This window comes from Lipotes vexillifer, unplaced genomic scaffold (assembly GCF_000442215.2).
Source record: "Lipotes vexillifer unplaced genomic scaffold, Lipotes_vexillifer_v1.1 scaffold1655, whole genome shotgun sequence".
Lineage (NCBI taxonomy): Eukaryota > Metazoa > Chordata > Mammalia > Artiodactyla > Lipotidae > Lipotes > Lipotes vexillifer.
The window spans coordinates 22146-42209 of record NW_006797028.1 but is presented as its reverse complement, the minus strand read 5'-3'; the positions used below and the strand labels follow the sequence as shown (position 1 = coordinate 42209).

Here is a 20064-nt window from a genome sequence, read left to right as displayed (position 1 = left end):
CCGTGTCCCCTGCATCGGCAGGCGGACTCTCAACCACTGCGCCACCAGGGAAGCCCCGCATTCTGGACTTGATTGACTATTTCCTATCCCATATTAGGGAAGTTTTCAACTATAGTCTCCTCAAATATTTTCTCAGTCCCTTTCTTTTTCTCTTCTTCTTCTGGGACCCCTGTATTTCAAATGTTGGTGTGTTTAATTTTGTTCCAGAAGTCTCTGAGACTGTCCTCAGTTCTTTTCATTTTTTTTTCTTTATTCTGATCTGTGGTAGTTATCTCCACTGTTTTATCATGCAGGTCACTTATCTGTTCTTCTTCCTCAGTTATTCTGCTATTGATTCCTTCTAGAGAATTTTTAATTTCATTTATTGTGTTGTTCATCATTGTTTCCTTGTTAGTTCTTCTAGGACCTCGTTAAATGTTTCTTGTATTTTCTCCATTCTGTTTCCAAGATTTTGGATCATATTTACTCTCATTATTCTGAATTCATTTTCAGGTAGACTGCCTATTTCCTCTTCATTTTTTTGGTCTGGTTGGTTTTTACCTTGCTCCTTCATCTACTGTGTATTTTTCTGTCTTCTCATTTTGTTTGACTTACTGTGTTTGGGGTCTCCTTTTTGTAGGCTGCAGGTTCGTAGTTCCCGTTGTCTTTGGTGTCTGCCCCCAGTGGGTAAGGTTAGTTCAGTGGGTTTTATGGGCTTCCTGGTGGAGGGGACTGGTGCCTGTGTTCTCGTGGATGAGGGTGGATCTTGCCTTTCTAGTGGGCAAGATGACATCTGGTGGTGTGTTTGGGGGTGTCTGTGATCTTATTATGATTTTAGGCAGCGTCTCTGGTAATAGGTGGGTTTGTGTTCCTGTCTTGCTAGTTGTTTGGCATGGGGTGTCCAGCACTGGAGCTTGCTTGTCATTGAGTGGAGCTGGGTCTTAAGCATTGAGACAGAGATCTCTGGGAGAGCTCTCGCCAATTAATATTACATGGGGCCAGGAGGTCTCTGGGGGTGCAATGTCCTGAGCTCAGCTCTCTCACCTCAGAGGCTCAGGCTTGACACCCGGCTGGTGCACCAAGACCTATCTGCCACACGGCTCAAAAGAAAAGGGAGGAAAAACAAGAAAGAAAAAATAAATAAATAATATAAAGCTATTAAAATAAGAAATAAAAAAAAATATTGAAATAAAAAAATAAAGAAGGTGATAAAAAAGAAAGAAGAGAGCAACCAAGCCAATAAATGAATCCACCAATGATAACAAGTGCTAAAAATTAAGATAGATATAAAAATCAGAAAGTAGTCAGTCGCATACAGCAAACCCCAAGTCTACAGTTGCTCCCAAAGTCCACCGCCTCAATTTTGGGATGATTTTTTGTCTATTCAGGTATTCCACAGATGCAGGGTACATCAAGTTGACTGTGGAGATTTAATCTGCTGCTCCTGAGCCGTCATGGAGAGATTTCCCTTTCTCTTCTTTGTTCGCACAGCTCCTGGGGTTCAGCTTTGGATTTGGCCTCACCTCTTCATGTAGGTCGGCCTCTGGCGTCTGTTCTTCCCCTAGATGTGAGGGGGTTAAAGTAGCAGCTGATTCTGGGACTGTGGCTCACTCAGGCTTGGGGGAGGGAGGGGAATCTAGTGCTGGGCAGGCATGTGGCGGCAGAGGCCAGCATGACCCTGTAACAGCCCGCGGCGTGCCATGTGTACTCCCAGAGAAGTTGTCCCCAGAGCACTGGATCCTGGCAGTGGCGGGCTGCCCAGGCTTCTGGCAGGGGAGGTGTGAATAGTGACCTGTGCTTGCACACAGGATTCTTAGTGGCTGCAGCAGCAGTGTTAGCGTTTAATTCCCGTCGTCTCTGGTGTCCGCTCTGATAACTGCAGCTTCCGCCCTTCTCTGAACCTCATTAAGGCGGAGCTCTGAATCCCCTCTCCTCGCGCACCCCAAAACAATGGTCTCTTGCCTCTTAGGCAGTTCCAGACTTTTTCCCGGACTCCCTCCTGGCTAGCTGTGGTGCGCTAGCCCCCTTCAAGCTGTGTTCACGCAGCCAACCCCAGTCCTCTCCCTGGGATCTGAACTCCGAAGCTCGAGCCTCAGCTCCCAGCCCCTGCCTGTCCCAGCTGGTGAGCAGACAAGCCTCTCGGGCTGGCGAGTGCCGGTCGGCACCGATCCTCTCTGCGGGAATCTCTCTGCTTTGCCCTCCGCGCCCCTGTTGCTGTGCTCTCCCCCGTGGCTCTGAAGCTTTCCCCTCCCCTCCTGCCATTTCCACCAGTGCAGGGGCTTCCTAGTGTATGGAATCTTTCTGTCCTTCACAGCTCCCTTCCAGAGGTGCAGGCTCTGTCCCTATTCTTTTGTGTCTGTTTTTTCTTTTTTCTTTTGCCCTACCCAGGTATGTGGGGAGTATCTTGCCTTTTGGGAAGTCTAAGGTCTTCTGCCTGCGTTCAGTAGGTGTTCTGTAGGAGTTGTTCCACATGTAGATGTACTTCTGATATATTTGTGGTGAGGCAGGTGATCTCCACGCCTTACTCCTCTGCCATCTTGAAGGTCCCCCATACTAACTTTTATATGCACTGGGAAACCAGGAAATTTTTGTGACTTGATTTAATGCAATATTTGCTTTATTGCTGTGGTCTGGTACTGAACCTGCTATATCTCCGAGGCATACTGGTATGAAATATAATTAATATTTTAAAAAGCACTCCTAAGAATCAAAAATAAAATGAAACAAATTAATATAAAGGCATCTGCAGTTGCAGTCAGAGCCATAGTATACCACATGGTTTTAGAACACAGTAGTTTGACTCTACATTTTTAGTGGAATATATCCCAAGGCAAAAATACTACAACAAAGTCAAGAAAAGCTTAAACTATTTTTAGTAATCAACTTGATAACGTTCTGAAACTCTTGTGTTTATAATGTAAGGTAAAACAAATGATTAATTATGTGGCATTCTAAGAATATCATTTTTACGATTCTCAGCAAGAGAAAAGAAGAATAAGATATAAGATGAGATTATGTAAAAACCCTCTGCTGCTGAATTTGAATTGGAAATATCAAATTGAATTTGTGATGTATTTTATCTTAAAGAAAACCAGAACAAAAGTGAAAACCCTATCTCTGGTCATTGAGAAGGCTAGGAAACCTGAAACAATGCGTTTTTCTACCGTCCAGATGTGGTCTTTAAATACCATTTTTTCTTTGGAGAAATGGCTGATTCCAGGTCTAGGACAAAATGATATTCAAATGAGACTGGAACCTCATTTATCATACCACATAGGGAGGAAACTATCCCTAACTACTAAACCTGTATCAAGATTCAGGAGCTCATTCTAAGAAGGTCCCATTAGCTAAAGATGAGAATCAAAAAAAGTAATAACTGCAGTGGATTGAGGTCATTAATATATTTACATCCATGATTTCTTAAGGATGTTTTCAAGAATTTCATTTTTTTTCATTGCTAGAAAGGACTCATTTTGAAAATTTGTAAACCAAGAAGAAAACATTTATTTTGCCTTCCTATACGAAGTTTGCCTGTGGATAACCAAATAGTAGGAAATTTTATCTTGGTAGAAGTATTCCATCTAGTAGGTGGAGAAGAAATGATAAAATGAAAATACAACCATTTTACAATCTTAATGAATTAATGGATCTTGCATGGAGGATCAATAATTGCTAACATCACAAAATGAGAGGCACCCAGAGAGACGGAGAGGAGGGAACCTGTAAATTAGAAGGGACATAAGAGAAAATGTCTTGGAATTAGATAGTAGTAATATTGCACAGCCTTGTGAATATACTAAAAGCCACTGAACTGTACACTTTAAAAGGGTGAATTTCATGACTTACATCTTTAAAAAAATATTGAAATAAAAAAGACATGCAAGAGACATCCTATCCAATAACAAAATGTGGACCCTATTTGGATCCTGATTCAAACAAACTTAAAAACAATTGCATTTATGAGGTAATTTGGAATGTGAACATAGGGATGTGTGACGGCATTCAAGTCTTACTTGTAGTTATTTTTTAGACTTTACAGTGGTATTCCGGTTATGTTTTTGTTTTGTTTTGTTTTGTTTTTATTCGGTATGTGGGCCTCTCACTGTTGTGGCCTCTCCCGTTGCGGAGCACAGGCTCCGGATGCGCAGGCTCAGCAGCCATGGCTCATAGGCCCAGCCGCTCCGCGGCCTGTGGGATCTTCCCAGACCAGGGCACGAACCCGTGTCCCCTGCGCCGGCAGGCGGACTCTCAACCACTGCACCACCAGGGAAGCCCCCCGTGTTATGTTTTAAAGAAAGACTCCTGTCTCTTAGAGATACATACTGAAAATATTTGTTGAATGAGTGATATTATGTCTGAGATTTGCTTCAGACTAATAGAGGAAGTGGAAGTGGGTAGAGAAAGGGATGAAAAGTTTGGACTCGAGTTGGTAAGTATTGAGAAGGGTGATGAATAAGTATGTAGGTATTCCTTATGTTGTTCAGTTACTTTGGATGTGTACGAACTTTTCCCTAATGACAGGTGTTTTGTTTAATTCATAAGTACTTTGTGTTACCTCAGTTTCAAATCCAACACCACGAGGTTTTTCCTCACCTTCCTCTATACCTTTTGTCACTGTGAGAACCTGCTTTCCAAAATTATCGGTAAGTTTAATAATTTTTTCAATCTTAACATACAGATAGTCTCACTTCTTCTACCTCTGTATCACTACCACTGGTAAACTTACTAAATAAAGTACACATTTTCTCTTCCTTTCTTTTATATATGTAAAAGGGTGTACAGAACTCTCTTCAAAAGTTACTTGAATTAATTATATTTATGTATAGTTATATTATCAACTTGATATGTAGTTATGGTCATTTGTTTCTGTTTGTAATTAATTTTAGAATTTGCTTTTTTCCTCCTTTTTATTTTATTTTTGATGATATGCAGCAGTTTATGGTTCAAAAGTCAAACTGTATGTAAAGATATACTTGGGAACAGAGGGCTCCTAGCCCTAGCCCTTCACCTCACTCTTGCTACACCCTCATAATAACCATTTTTATTAGTTTTTATTTTATCCTTTTTTATGCTTCATTTTGCAAAATAAACAGGCACCCACACAACCATATGTTTATTTTCCCATTTGTTACTTACATAGAAAATATCATACAATCTATACTATTTTGTGTTAATGCTTTCCTTTCCTTTGAGGAAAATTCTCACTTCAAATTAGTTGTTAAGGATATGCCTCATTTTATTTACAGAATTTTACTTGTCTTCTATGGATAGGCAATTAGTTTATTTCTGATATTTTACTGTTATAAAAAGTTCCACATTAAATAACCTTATGCATTTCATAATTGTGGAGGTATATGAGCTTTAGGAAAAATTCCCAAAACTGGGATTTGGGGATCATGAGGTAAACTTACGTGTAATTCTGTAAGATCACGCCAACCTCTCCCACCAGTGGTGTGTGTGAGTTTCTGCGACAGATTCACCAATAGTGTCGTCAAGCTTTCCAAATGTTGTTAATCTGACTGGTGTAAAGGCACTTAGTTTCAATTTGTGTTTATCTCATTATAAGTAAAACTCAGCATCTTTTCTTACGTTAATATTTTTGTACATATTTTTATAACGTTTCATGTCTTTTTACACATTCTTCTATCAGACTTTCAAACTTTTTTTTCCAGTGTTTAAGAATTCTGTATCTGTTTCCTAAGTTAAAAATATTTTCTTGTAATTTTTCATTTGTCTTTGTAGTGTGTTTTGCCATGAAAGACTATTTTTTAAATTTTGCTGTAGTTAAATTTATTAACATTTTATTGCATCATAATTTCGAGTCATAGTTTTAAAGGCTGTCCCATAAAGAATGCATCCTTATTTGCTTCTAGGAGTTATAGTATGGTGATATATATAAATATGATATATTATGTGATATGTATTATATAATTATATATAGATATAAATAACGTATGTGTGTAGAAATTTTTTTTTCGTGTATCGTTCAATACAGATCCAATGTTATCTTTCTCAAAATGACTATTCGTTAATGAAAAATTTGTCTTCTCCCAGTGATTTGAAATTCCACCTTTAGCCTATATCAAACTTCCAAAACATTGAGTATTTTTCTGGACTTCTTATTTTGTTGCATTAATTGAGCCTCTCTTCATGTTCCTGTATCATAAGGTTGAAAATAGAAACATTATGTTATATTTAATGCCTCCTATGGCTATACCTCTCATTGCTCTTCTTTACAGAATGCTTTCAGATATGCTTGCACATTTAGTTTTCTATATGAACTTTAGAATCAATTTATCTAGTTTCAGGAGACAAAAACAGTGCATTGATATTGGGAGGGAATCACATTTGTTTGTTTTTGTGACTGTTCTGCTCGCTGTTTTATCTAAAAAGAATAGCATAGAACCTGTTAAATAATAGATGATCATGAAACACTTGTTGAATGAATATTTCATTTAACACTTCTATTTAGTTACAGAATTATACATATTGCCCTCTTTAATCTTTCATAATTTTTATAGCAGTTTGCAGTCTTTGAATTTTTAGCAAATAATTAAGAGATAACAAATTCTCTATAATGTGTTCCAATTTAAAAGCAAACATGAAAGTTTGTATGTGTATGTGTACATACATATGCACATGCATGTACACACGCATATATGTATGTGTGTACAGACGTGTGTGTGAATATGTAAGTGTGTATATACATGTAGTGTCCACACATATATTTGGCCTCAGATCTATGGATATTTATCCATTTGCTGTTTTCTTCCCGTACATACTACTTTTAAAACATTTTTATCTCAAAGCCTGAGTGTCCTACAAATTGTTCTGTAGCCTAACAGAGTCTGTTTTTGGCTTCTCCCACATCTTATAGAAACTTGATAAAGTCAATATATTGAAAAAAATTAATTGTATTTGCCAAATCATGCTCTTATTTCAGATTCTTTCCACCTGAAGCCAGGATAAGAAGCTTATCTTCTTTAGCCCTCTTTCGTTTGAGACATATTTCAAAAGTGCTGGTGTGCTAGATTATAAAACGAGGAAAAGTTAAGTCATTAAGTCTCCACTTGACTTAAAACCCATTTTCTGTCATTGGCTTGCTTTTGTGCTACTCCAGACATTTTATAGGTTTTTACAAAAAGACTCAAAACAGGCAAGGCTTATAGATATCATATGCCTATGGGCACACAGAAATATTACTATTTGTATATTAATCCTGGGATCTGCCCTGTAAGGTGTAATTAATGGCACGTTTGATGTTGGTAGTCGGTAGGTGTCTGACACAAACAGACTGGCTAGATGTTCTCTCTATATATGCATTGCACAATATGCTTTCTTTTATAGTCAATATAACCCATTAGAAAAGTTTACACGACAGATTAAACATTTTCCCTGTCCTCTTATGAGTAAGCTTGTTCTCCTTCATGGCCTTTAGTGCTAGTTTTTTCTAGTGTCTCCCTAGATGGTTCTGGGAGTGTGGCCCTGAGCATAGGAAGCACTCGTGGTTCTTTTACACTCCTTGGGCCCCAAAGCCCTCCTAGCTTAGGACGTCCTTGTGTTGCCCCTTGGCTCTCTGCCATACCTAATGGCCCACTGGAACAGAGGCTGAGGAGGGTGCAGGTCTTGAGTACAGGGTGCCTGTGTGGCCAGGGCGGAAGATTTCCTGTGGGTGAGGGTCCAGCTCTGGCCCTTGGTGGAGATTCTCAACTTGACTGCACATTGTGAGTCGGGGGAGATGATTCAAAGTGCAGATTGCTGGAACCCGCCCCTGCAGATTCTGATTCTGTAGGTCTAGGATTCGCTGTGAAAATCTGTACTTCTCCTTGGCACCTCAGGTGTTTTTTATGCAGATTTTGACCTGGATAGAAGCCCACCTGCTTAGAAATTTCAGTGTAATCCTAGCTCATTCATTGTCTTCCTGAACTCTAAGTGACTTTGTTAAAATACTGAACATAATACTTGAGAAGAGTTGGTGAAAGTATTAGGCAAGATTAAATGTGTTGATAACAGGGATTTGTAAACAGTGACTATTGTGCCACATAAACAGTTATTATTCTGACTCAGCTACTTAGTAGTTATATATGACCTTTGGCAACAACTTATTGTCTTTGTACTTCAGTTATCTCATCTATAAAATGAGGATATTAATAGTACCCATCTCACCATGGCATTGTGCAGAGTAGAATGAGAAAATACTAAGAAGCGTGCCTAGCATGTAGGTAATTCATAAAATGGTAGATATTATTGCTGTTATAACTCTTCTATTAAGTACTTCAGAATTTACTTTTGAGCATCTATTGTGTGCCATGCACAGGCAGCCATGAGTAGGGTGACCATACGATTTATCTTTCAGACTGGGAGACTTTGATAGTTAAAGGAGCGCTGTTAATAATCATACTGGGATAAGACGTATAAACTCAATGATCCTGGGTAGACCAGGGTGCATGTCACCTAATCAAAATGAACCAAAGATGAGAAGGTTTGTGAAGGGGGCTTCTACCAGCAGTTCTCCTCACCTCTACCCCTTAAAGATGTTAACGTCTCCTCTAAATAAATGTTGAAAAAATACATAAGGGTTATTGGCTTTATGGAGTGCCAAATTAGGGTTCCTCCTGGGGACCCCCATGTATATTTGACTCCACCTAAAAGCGTTCTGCTCCCAGCCATAATGTACTCCAGCTTTTCTTCTTCCCAACTCAGGTCTCTCAACTCTGACTGTGCACATCCTGTTCCCTTTTGCCCAGAATGCCTTTCCCTCGTTTTTGAGTTTTCTAGGGCTGTTATAACAAAGGACCACAAACATGGTGACCTAAAACAACATACGTTTGTTGCTCAGAGTTCTAGAAGTCAGAAGTCGGAAATCAAGGTGTTTACAGGCGATGCTTCTTCTAAAAGCTCTAGGGAAGGGCATTTCCTTGCCTCTTCCAGCTTCTGGTGGCTCTTAGCATCCCTTGGCTTGTAGCAGCATCGCTCCAATCCCTGCCTCCATTTTCACTTAGAGTTGTCCTCTGTGTGACTTTGTGTCCTCTCTTCTTCTTATAAAGACACCAATTACTGGATTTAGAGTGGGCCTTAAGTCCAGGAGGATTTCCTCTTGAGATCCTTAAATAATTACATCTACATAAACCCTATTTCCAAATAAGTTCACAGTCTGAGGTTCTTGATAGATATGGACTTTAAGTAGATACCATACTTCCTTTAGTTGGAAGAAAACTAAAATGAAATAGAGGTTAGTGCCTTCTTTTAAATCAAGGCACTTAGGCTGAGCCCAGTCTTCCTGAAGCCATGCCTTTGTCTTGGCTGGCTAAGGCGGTGAGTCCAGATTCCTTCAGAAGCTTACTTATAATTGGACTCCCACCTTGCCTTTCCTCTCTCTCTTCCAGGGTGGCAGAAGTAGCTTGAGTAGCATAGGTGCAAGTAAAACGTGTTATCTTTAAATCCATGACCTGACCTGTCACATGTGGGTTTTCATTAGCTTCTGTTAGAGACAGAAGCAAAATGCTAGCTGCAAACTTCAAGGCACTTTCTCTTAGCCCTCAAGGTTTTAATATCCACAATGGATTTTTGTAAATTTCTTCAATCGATTTATCCTGGGGGAAGACTGCAAGGGCCTCTGAGCTTTTCTTCTCCTCTTATACCCTGAGAACGTTTATATTATGAAAATATAAACAAACAAACAAAAAACAAACAAGAAACTCAGTCAACAATTGTAAAGGAAATTCATTATAGATAAGTTCTGTTATATAAATTTAGAAAAAATGTTTTGTCAAAGACAATATTTACCATTTATTTCAGAGTAAAGGCCCAGAGCTGAGAGTGCTTGGTCATGGCCCCAGCACATACAACCTTCTCATTCACCTGCAGGTGACGCTGCAGCCCTTGGAGCAGCAGTCTGCTCCCCTGCAAGAGCTGTGGCCCTCAAGGATATACTTCAGAGGGCCTTTTGACCTTATAATTGGACTGAACAAATGATTACAAGAAAGAATTAGTTAGGACCAACTGCTGAAACAGAAGGAAAGAATACCATTTATCCTTTCTTGTAGTCAGATGACAGAGCCTAGGAATTTGCCCCGATTTGCTCAGACTTTCAATGCCATCATACCAGCCAGTGTCTGGAGGGCAACTCAAGCAGGCATCTGCTTAGAGTACAGGTGTGGAAGAGGATAGCAGTTTCATGTTTTATTTATCCCACGCAAAAGAATTGTTGCATATGACATAAGATATCCAGATTGTGAAACAGGAGCTGACATAAGTAACTATGTATTGTATTTATATCTAAAATTTAAACCTGAGGCTGGAAACAAGGAATTGGAAACAAGGAAACTGTTTATCTCTGTGTCAGTTGTTTAAAAAAATAAACATGAATGCCTGTCAGTTCTTGTTTCTTCTGTGCTGTTGAAGAGCCTGACTAAATATTTCTGTCCCTCTGTGAGTCACTCAAGCTCTGGCCAGGGCCCAAGGAACATGCAACACCCCAGATTCACTGAATGACCCAGGTGAGGAGGGCAGTGCTTGGCTGCATTGTCTTACATGGCAGTAGGGCATCTCCCTGACTTAGTGAGAAACTTTTAGTATTTGAGAATAAGTGATCCCTGATTACATTTCTCCCCTCAAGAGTCTACACTCATCTCTTTTCTTATAGCTCTGGATTAGGTGTGTGACTGGATAAGGAAATATCCATTGCTTCTTCTAAGAGATTTTTTGTTTTTCATGACTTTTTTTTTTTTTTCCCCCCCTGGGGGTGGATGTAATTTAAAGTAGTCAGTAGTTCAAAATTACTACTCTGGCTTTCCACTGATTCCAGATAAACATTTTTTTTGTTGTCTAAGAGTTTGTTTTAAAGTTATGAAATAAAATAAACTTATTCTGTTCCAGTTGGCTACTGACTTATTGCAACCTTGAAACAATGAATGAACTTCCTTCCCTGTGCTTAGTTAGTTAGTTCCCAGTTCTACAGTGACCAGCATTGGGCTGAAACCAAGCAAGGGGCACACCTGCTTCTTTTTGGTTCTGAATGAGGGGACAGGGCCACATGCTGTGTGTTCACCCAAGAGAAAGCATTAGAATTACAGCATAGGAGAGATGGGTAAAAGGAAGAGGCAGGGAGGGGAGGGAGAGAGAGAGAGAGAGAGAGAACCAAAGGGAAAGGGGGAGGAGTGGAGATCATCCAAAGACGGTCACATTCTTTTAGAAAGTGGAATTATAGGAGGGATGAAGAGAAGAAAACCAGAAACAAACTGGGAGGCTAATTTTTCGGGCCTAGAAAGGAATAGGCTTTAAACAAGAATATGAAGGGATTTTTATCCTTTAAAGTTTTTTTTTTTCCAGTTTGTTTGTTTGTTGTTTTTGGAAATGGCCCCAAAGCTACAAAATATCGTTTTTGCACATTATTAGCAAAATCTCTTTGGCAATACCGGTGTTCTTGTTGAGTTGGGGAAAGGGAGAACACAGTGAGAGAGAGGTGGTATGTGAAATGACAGTTTGGGTGACAGTTTGTCTGCTTCATATTTTTTTCCCCAGAGTTGACTCATTTGAAGGTAAAATATCTTTAGGAGAAAGACATAATAGAGATTATTATTCAAGATTCCTCTTTTTGTCCTGTATGCACAAGAAGGAGGGTCTGTTTGTTAACCCTGACACTCCCCCACAAGCAATACCATTTGTAAAAAATAATTTAATTATGTTAAAATTCCATATATATTTAAATTATTTATAACAATATATCATAACGTGATAAAGTAATGTTTAGAGAAATGACACTGGGGGGGGCATTTCTTGTAAAGTTTACAACATAAAACACAATTTTAACTTGGTTTTAGGCATAGGATTGATTCCCTGTTATCCTTTGTGTTTAGGAAATGGTGGGCATGGATGAATGGAATCCCAGACCTCACCTGCGCAACAGTGCTAACCTCTTCTCACAGTAAATCATTTACTCCATAGCTAAGGAGAGCAGTCAGTTGATTCTTGCTTTGTCTCCTTCCCGTCCCCACTGAGCTCCCTCTGTACAGGTCCTAATGAGTAGTGAAATGGCCCCAGGCCTGCCATGGGAGGGACTTGAGGGTGACATGGCTCAGACCCACACTGGCTAATTAGTGTGGGGCTAATTGACCTTTCCCAGTAATTGTATTACTCAGCCTTTGGCAACCAGAGAGGCGGCCTTTCATTATCTCTGTGTAGCATAATACCTTTGATCATAATAAAAACTAGCTTTAAGAAATGTGAAATAATTCAAAGCATAAATCACAAAGTATATGTCTTTTCAAAGTCTCTATTTTTTTAAAATGAAAGATCAAGTTGAAGGAACAGTTTTTATTCTCATCCAATTAATATAAACTGGCATTTAGTGTTTGTTCACCACTATGGAGGTGAACTAGGCACAAGAGAAAGAAATCAGTGGGAACAGTTTCTTTTTGGTTATTCTGACTCGCACTGAACGTCCTTAGCTCATGTTGTCATTAACCACATTATCTCATTGTTAGCAATAACCATACAAAATATTTCTGAACCATTACATTTAAAAATACATTTAAATAACTCCCTAAATAATTGCCACATTGTCTTTCTTTGACATAGAAAATATACTACAGTAAGTCCCCTATATACGAACAAGATCTGTTCCGAGAGTGTGTTCATAATGCCAATTTGTTCGTTAAGTCCAACAAAGTTAACCTAGGTTACCCACTAACACAGTCGGTTATATAGTACTGTACTATAATAGGTTTATAATACTTTCACACAAATAACACATAAAAAAACAAACACAAAAAATTAAGAAAACATTTTTAATCTAACAATACAGTACCTTGAAAAGTACAGTAGTACTGTATTAAAAACTCTGGTGAAATAAAAAAACAGCTCTGGTGGGCTTACACAAACATCTGTTTGTTAGATGTTCTTTTTAGAAGAAGCAAGTAATGAACATGCTGAATCTTTAACAACCAAAAAAAAAAAAAAGAAGAAAATAAAAGAAAATTTAAGCTGTGTTAAAGTGTTTCTTTAAAATTATCTAAGAAAGAGCTCCTTAATGCCAAAATCATTTTTAAAATTAAAATCTGATAACATCATTGACTATTAGATTAGGAAATCTTTTATCTGATAATTCTTGACTGATCATATTATTGCTTTTCTGGGGGAAAAAATGTGTGCTATTAAAAATTCAAATGAAACTCCAAGATTTTCAGGCCTTAAAACGTAAAGTTGGGATGCAATAGGAAGTAGGGTACCCTTCCAACTGTAATTATTTTAACCATGTTTTGTGATAAACAAGAGTTTAACGGAGTTGGAGAGAATGAAAATGAATGAATAATATCGAAGAGATTGAAGGCAGCCCAGTCTAATTTAAAGACCATGGAAATTTGTATAGCAAGTATAGTGATGAATGTAGATTGATCAGTGTGCTTATAAAATAAACTGGTGACTTCCCAGGCAGTCCAGTGGTTAAGACTTCGCCTTCCAATGCAAGAGATATGGGTTCGATCCCTGGTCGGGGAGCTAAGATCTCACATGGCTCGCAGCCAAAAACCCAAAACATAAAACATAAGCAATATTGTAACAAATTCAATTTTAAAAATGCTCCACATCAAAAAAAAAAGTCTTTAAAAACAAAATTAAAAAATCAACTCGTTGGAGTTTCTGTCTAACATGTATCCTTGTATGATGAGCTCAGAAACGTGGGGAGTCCAAAGTGGGATATTTGAAAGAGCATTGGGCTGAGAGCCAGAAAACATGGGCCGCGGATCTGGCTCTTTCATTTCCTAATTATGTGTCATATTTAGGCGACTCACTAAAGCCATCTGACACATTTCCTTACCTCTGCAATGGCTGCAGCAATTAGCATGTGCTTCACAGGATCATGGAGTCATTCAACAAACCCAGGTGCAGTGTGTACTATGACCACCGGGTCACTACAGTAGATACTGTAGATACAGCATTAGGAAGATTTAGTATCTTTTCTTGAAGATGGAATTGTCTGGTAACAGAGAAACACATAAATAGGCAGTGCAACCCCATGTGACAAGTGCTGTCTTCTTGGGGTTTGGGATCTGCAGGGGAGCTGACTTAAAAACAGCTGAAGCTGGCACCAACCTTTGGGGGTTGCCAGCCTTGTTGCCAGGCCACCTCTACCCTGTTCTTACTTTGCATGGTTTGACTGATGCATCTGTAACTGGCACTGATTCTTATTTCATTGTCTTGTCGTCCTGTTTGGTTTTGTTTTTTATCAGACCCACACAAACTTTCTTCCGTGGCCTCCAGGTTGCCCTGGTCCCAGTGGCTGTCTTCTCTAGTTTTTAACATATCTGGCTCTTCGAATCATTCCTTTGTACCTGAAGCAGATCCATTGCAGCTTCCAAACCCCACTCTTCACCATGGCCCCTATAGACTTGTCCTCCTCTGTTTATCCCACCCACTACCTGACGTCCTTTCTGCAGCCACATAGTGGAGCTCGGGAGAGTCAGAGAAGGTTATCGCGAGTCCTTGGCCTGGGTTCCCATCCTGGTTTCATACTTAAGAGCTGGATTACGTTGAGCCTGTTATGAATTTCTCTGTGGCTCACCTTTAACTTCTGTGAAGTGGAATAGAAATGAACAGAGACAAGTAATGTTTAAAGAGCTTAGGGTTTCCCTGGTGGCGCAGTGGTTGAGAGTCCGCCTGCCGATGCAGGGGACATGGGTTCGTGCCCCGGTCCGGGAAGATCCCACATGCCACGGAGCGGCTGGGCCCGTGAGCCATGGCCGCTGAGCCTGCGCGTCCGGAGCCTGTGCTCCGCGACGGGAGAGGCCACAACAGTGAGAGGCCCGCGTACCGCAAAAAAAAAAAAAAAATAGAACTTAGTTTGTGCCAGGCACAGTTCACCTGGCTTTACATACAACTCACTTCTGGATGGTAAGAGCAGCTCCCTTAGTTCACTGTGGGGATAGTAAACAACTTACTACATCTAAAGACCTTGTAACACAATCTGGAGAATAGTACAAAGCTCAAGCATATTATGTATTTATTTTACTTTTATTATTAATGTAATTGTTATCGGCATAGCACGTGAAAGCATTTTGTTAATATGTGACATTATAAACTATATTTGAAACTCATTATTAATCATTTTAAAGATTATCTGTGTAACCCTTCTTTAAGTGCTTGGACAACATTCCAATAACTTTTCAATCCTTGTTAATTTTTTCTTGTTAGAGTAACATTACTTATTTTTACAATGTTTCAAAAGGTTAAGAATATCTTGAAAAGCATTCTCAGGTTTTTCAAATTTTTCTTGTTTTCAGTGTTCTAATTATATTACCAGGCTGTCAGATATTTGAATTCCAACTACATGTCCTCAGAAGGACTCCTTTTTGGAAAAGGAATGCTACATCAATTTCTTGTATATCGTGGAATAATGGCCAGTTGGATGAGAGGTGGTCATTGGTTGGCAGACAACTCCCGTAGATGTTTTATTAATCCTGGGGTATCTCCAAGTCAGAGGTCCTGGAGAGAGAGTCCATGGTACTGAGCTCTCAGTCCCTGGTGGGACAACAGCTCTGTTTGATGGCACAAGACCATGCCCAGCTGAGTGAATACCCACTTGTTTTATCCACACTAAACGACTTATGTCACTGCCTTACTTGTTGAATTAATGACTTGTTATAAGGAAAACACAAATGTACTGTTTCGTCTTTGCCAAGCAATATTCTGGTTATTGAGGAAACAAAGATAAATAAGGCATTGTTTTTGCTCTGAAGAAGCTTAAAACAATGTTTGAAAACTCTGCTGTCTTCCCGTGAAAATCTCTACCTCCCAAAGCTGAGGGATCATTCATATACCAAGAGAACTAAATATTATTTTGGGCTTTGGAGTGGCTAGACAACTAAACTTTATCTAATTTATTGCCCCTGGGACATGTTATTAATGTGGCTTTGAACTGAACTAACATGATGGTGCACTTGCACCATCTGGCAAAGGGACTGCTTCCGAAATCAACAACGTTTTCTACAAGTGAGTCAAAGAATTAAGCAGTTAATGGTCTCTGAACCATGGATGGAGTCTCAGGGAAATATGTTCTATAAATATCACTATAAGTACTGAAATCTGTTTGGGATCTTCCTACTCCCCTTTGCAGCTCTACTCTGAGCATTAGGAAAATCTGGATTTGAAAGGAAAACCACAGTTTTTTTATTTTTTCCATATTTGTCCAATATTAGCAGCCCCTGAGAATTTGCTCAGGTTCTTCGTGTGTTTCCTGGCATCTGAGCATATAGGGATATTTTTTGTATCAATTTTTAGTTCACAGAAAGCCTGGAAAGTTACCAGAATAACTGTCACATCTGTAGATTCTGCTTATTCCACCTTCTTTATACATTTTCCAAATAAGATTGTGTGAGTAGAGCAGCCAAAAAGGATTCTGAGGTTTTATCTTTATACAAGATAAGGACCCACCTCTTTAGTTTTCAAAACTTGTAAATGATGATAGTGATACTGACAATTATATATTGAGTTGTGACTGGATTGGGTCTGCACTCTGTATATTTCCTTACATCTCAGAGCCATCATCAAAGTTGGTAATATTATTGCTAATGACATATGTAGAAACTGAAGGTTATGCAGGGAAAGTAATTTGCCAAAACTCACGCAGCTAATAAATTACATCTATTTGACTTTAAATCCCATGTTCCTTCTCTGCAGTCTTCTTGCTCCCCGAGGAACACTTCAGGTATTGTGTCTATGCGTCTGTAGCTGTTTATATTTGTTCATTCATTCATTCTTATTTCCTCTCAGTCATTTACCTTTTCAATTCATAGACGAATTTTCTACATCTACTAGGATCAAAGTGCTGTGTGAGGCATTCTGGTAAATAAAAGGAGAAGTGTAACCCAGTCGCTGCTCTCAAGGAATTCTAAATTAAGTTGGAGGATCAGACACGCGCACACACACACACACACACACACACACACACACACACACACACACACACGATGTTCAAGCTCTGATCACTGCAGTGGAAGAGCATAGCAGGCAAAGATTACCCGGATTCAGATGAGAGAGAAAGACATTATTTTTATCTGGGAGGATCACATGAAGCACGTACGTTATGACTATGGAGAGAGGAATTTTATCTGACTTTTTGAACCTTTTGAAAAGAGCACAATATGGATGAAAATCTCAGGATATGTTAGGATGCTAATTCTTAATTGTTTTTCCTTGTTGCAAAGCACGTGTCCTCACATGCCCACATTTGAGTGTACTCAGATCTTGATGTTGATTTGTTTGATGTGACTTAGGCTAAAGGCTACGTACAGTCTCTAGAGTGCTGGCCGAACACTGAGGTGATGATAAATGGTGGTAGAACGTCTGTTAGTCCAATTAGAATGGAAAATAGTGTATTGTCAGCGATTACTGCTTAATGAACAACCACAAGATCTCAGTGCCATACATTAATAACTGTCTCTTTCCCGTGCATCTTCAGGTCATCTGGGGGTCTGCAGCCCCAGCCTGCATTTAGCTGGAAGACTCTGCTCAAGCTATAGATGGGGTTGCACTTGATCCTTTTCATGGCCTGGGCTCAGGTCTGCGCCATGTGTGCAGTTCTGGGGCCCAGGCTGAAGAGGTGGAAACTTCCAGGGATTCTTTTTTGATAGCCAGGGCAGTGGTGCAAATATACTCTAAAGCCCTGGTTCAATCACATCTGCAAACGTTCTATTAGCCAAAGCTGATCACATGGCTTAGCCCAAAATCAAGGGCAGGATGAAGGGAGATGAGAGTGAATATTTTTTGAGGAATAATATAATCTACATATATGATGGAGAGGAAAAGACAGTTGGTCTAGAAAGGAGAAGAGTCTGAACACACTTGAAGAAGATAGTGAGACGTTAGACTGTATTTAACCAGGGATAGTGAGACACTTTAGAGAGACTGTGTGGAGCACACCAGAAATTCTTGTACAAAAGGTTTGCGGGGAAAGGCAAGAGGTAAGGAAGTAATTACAAAGCTCTTGTAATGATGGAGGCCTAAAATGGGGAATTGACAGTTGGGATGTAAAGGAGCTGACGATGTGAAGGGAATCTCTGAGTCAGAATTAGTTACTCTTGACACCTTGCTGGATGTAACAGTAGGGAGGAAGGTTCCAAGGCGGTGAAGCCCTCCTTAGAAAACATAGGAGAATGATTGGAGTTTTAGGTGGGAGAGGAAGCCTTGACACTTGGATAACATGGGGGATGGTGGTGCCTCGACAGAAATAGGAAGTCAGGTAGGGGCGGACTGAGGGGACAGAGATTGACACAGAGTGACCACTGCTGAGTAGGAGCAGTCCTGGGGAGAGCTGGGAAGCTGTGGGGACAGGCAGCAGGAAGAGGAAGTGTGTTGATGTGACCGAGACCTGAGACACGGGACCAGAAGAGATCAAAGTGGGATTTGGGACTGGAGGGCATGCTGGTAGCCTTCCTGAGTGGGCGAGGCTGACACCAAGCAGTGGTGTGTGGGCAGGGAGTGCTGATGAGTGCCAGGCACCATTCTTACAAGTTTGATAGAGATAGCACGGCACTTGGGGGGTTATGATTGTTACCAGTGTTGTTGTGTTTTGCGTGGGTGTTATTTAAACTTCCTAAGATGAGGGAGAATGGCAATGGGGGGTGTTGTAGAGAGAGGAGGGTCCTCGCTCTGTGGGAGGAGGGACAGACAGATGAACGACTGTGTCTACCCAGTAGATATTCTGAAACAAAGATTTAACTTAAGTTAGTATAGTTTCTGTCCAAGTAAATTATCTGATGTCTAACTTTCTTTTCTTTTTTTTTATGCTTTTATTTTATTTTATTTTAATTTTTATTGGCGTATAGTTGCTTTACAATATTGTGTTAGTTTCTACTAATTCTACTAAATTTTAAAGTCTCCTGCTTGTACACATTAATATATAGATACAAAATATTTTTGTAGACGTCCACTAATTTTAATTGTGAGATTGGATGAAACAGTGAATGAGCCGAGATGGCACTGGTACCCTGTCCTCTTGCTTCACTGGCCTGGTGGTGTGATTGCTAGTGATGTCAGAGTATACCTGGAGCCTACTGTAAACAAGTGTATTGTAAATTCTAGAGAAAATTGCCCTGTAGTTGGTAATAACCAACTCTGTGCTTTTTAAAACAGAAATGAGTGCTAGTATTTAAATTTGAAAATTATAAGGACATATTTCCAGGAAGTCAGTTTTAAAAGCATACTGCTTTTCAGTATGGTTATGTATGCAGTGTGATACATGTTTCTTTCCCGTTAGATTTCATGTTCCTTTGAATATTACTTCAGTTTTCGTCTGTTGTCGTGTTCCATTTATCCCCACATTTCAGTTTCTGGCCCCAGTTCAACATTAACACATACATGTGTAGGTGTTGGCCCCTGCTGCAGGGTGAGTGTGCCTATCCTGATCAATCAATCACACGTGTCACTTTTCTTTAAGTTCCATGACTGCATGCAGACATTGGACATAAACCAATGTCTTTTACACACTGTAGAACTGATGACAAATTCAGCTCCTCCTGGTGTTTTAATGTCTGCCCTTTCTTGTTGTGTTTTTGTTTCACTCTCCCACAGAGCTGTGACCTGGATCAGCAGAGCATCGTTCACATTGTGCTGAGACCCCAGAGAAAAGTCCCAGAAAGGAACACAGCTGGAGGGGACAGCCCACAGAACACTGTGGGGGGCTCTGAGAGGGAGCCTGAGAGCCTAACTCGTGTGGACCTCAGCAGCTCTGTCCTCCCAGCCGACTCAGTGGGTCTGGCTATTATTCTGAAGGATGACAACGAGAATGGTGGCCCACCAGCTGGAAGGCCAGGTAATTGACTGGCTGTGGCTAGTAAAGCATTTTGTGTGGTAAAATCTCCACGAAGAATGGCCTCACTATGTGTGTATTTAGTTCATGACAAGTTCTAAATCACCAGAAGGAGACATGACTAGAAGGAGAGTACGTGGATGTAAAAGTTGAGGTGACACATTTAATAAGTACAACGAAACAGAGCTATCATATTAAGAATGAACATAAGGGATGGGGAAGGTGTCAGGACCATAATGATAGTATATTGGGTTTACTTTTGGAGGAACTAGGGGTGGTGG

At 39.9% G+C, this 20064-nt stretch overlaps 1 protein-coding gene across 1 annotated transcript in view; it reads left to right on the top strand.

The window, feature by feature from the left end:
- The window catches only part of LOC103083735 (E3 ubiquitin-protein ligase parkin-like), a 189935-nt gene extending 170141 nt beyond the window's left edge, over nt 1-19794 (top strand). The window contains exon 3 of the mRNA XM_007469157.1: nt 19546-19794. Within this exon, the coding sequence (XP_007469219.1) occupies nt 19546-19794 (249 nt within the window). The remainder of the gene's footprint in view (nt 1-19545) is intronic.
- Nucleotides 19795-20064: the final 270 nt, after the last annotated feature.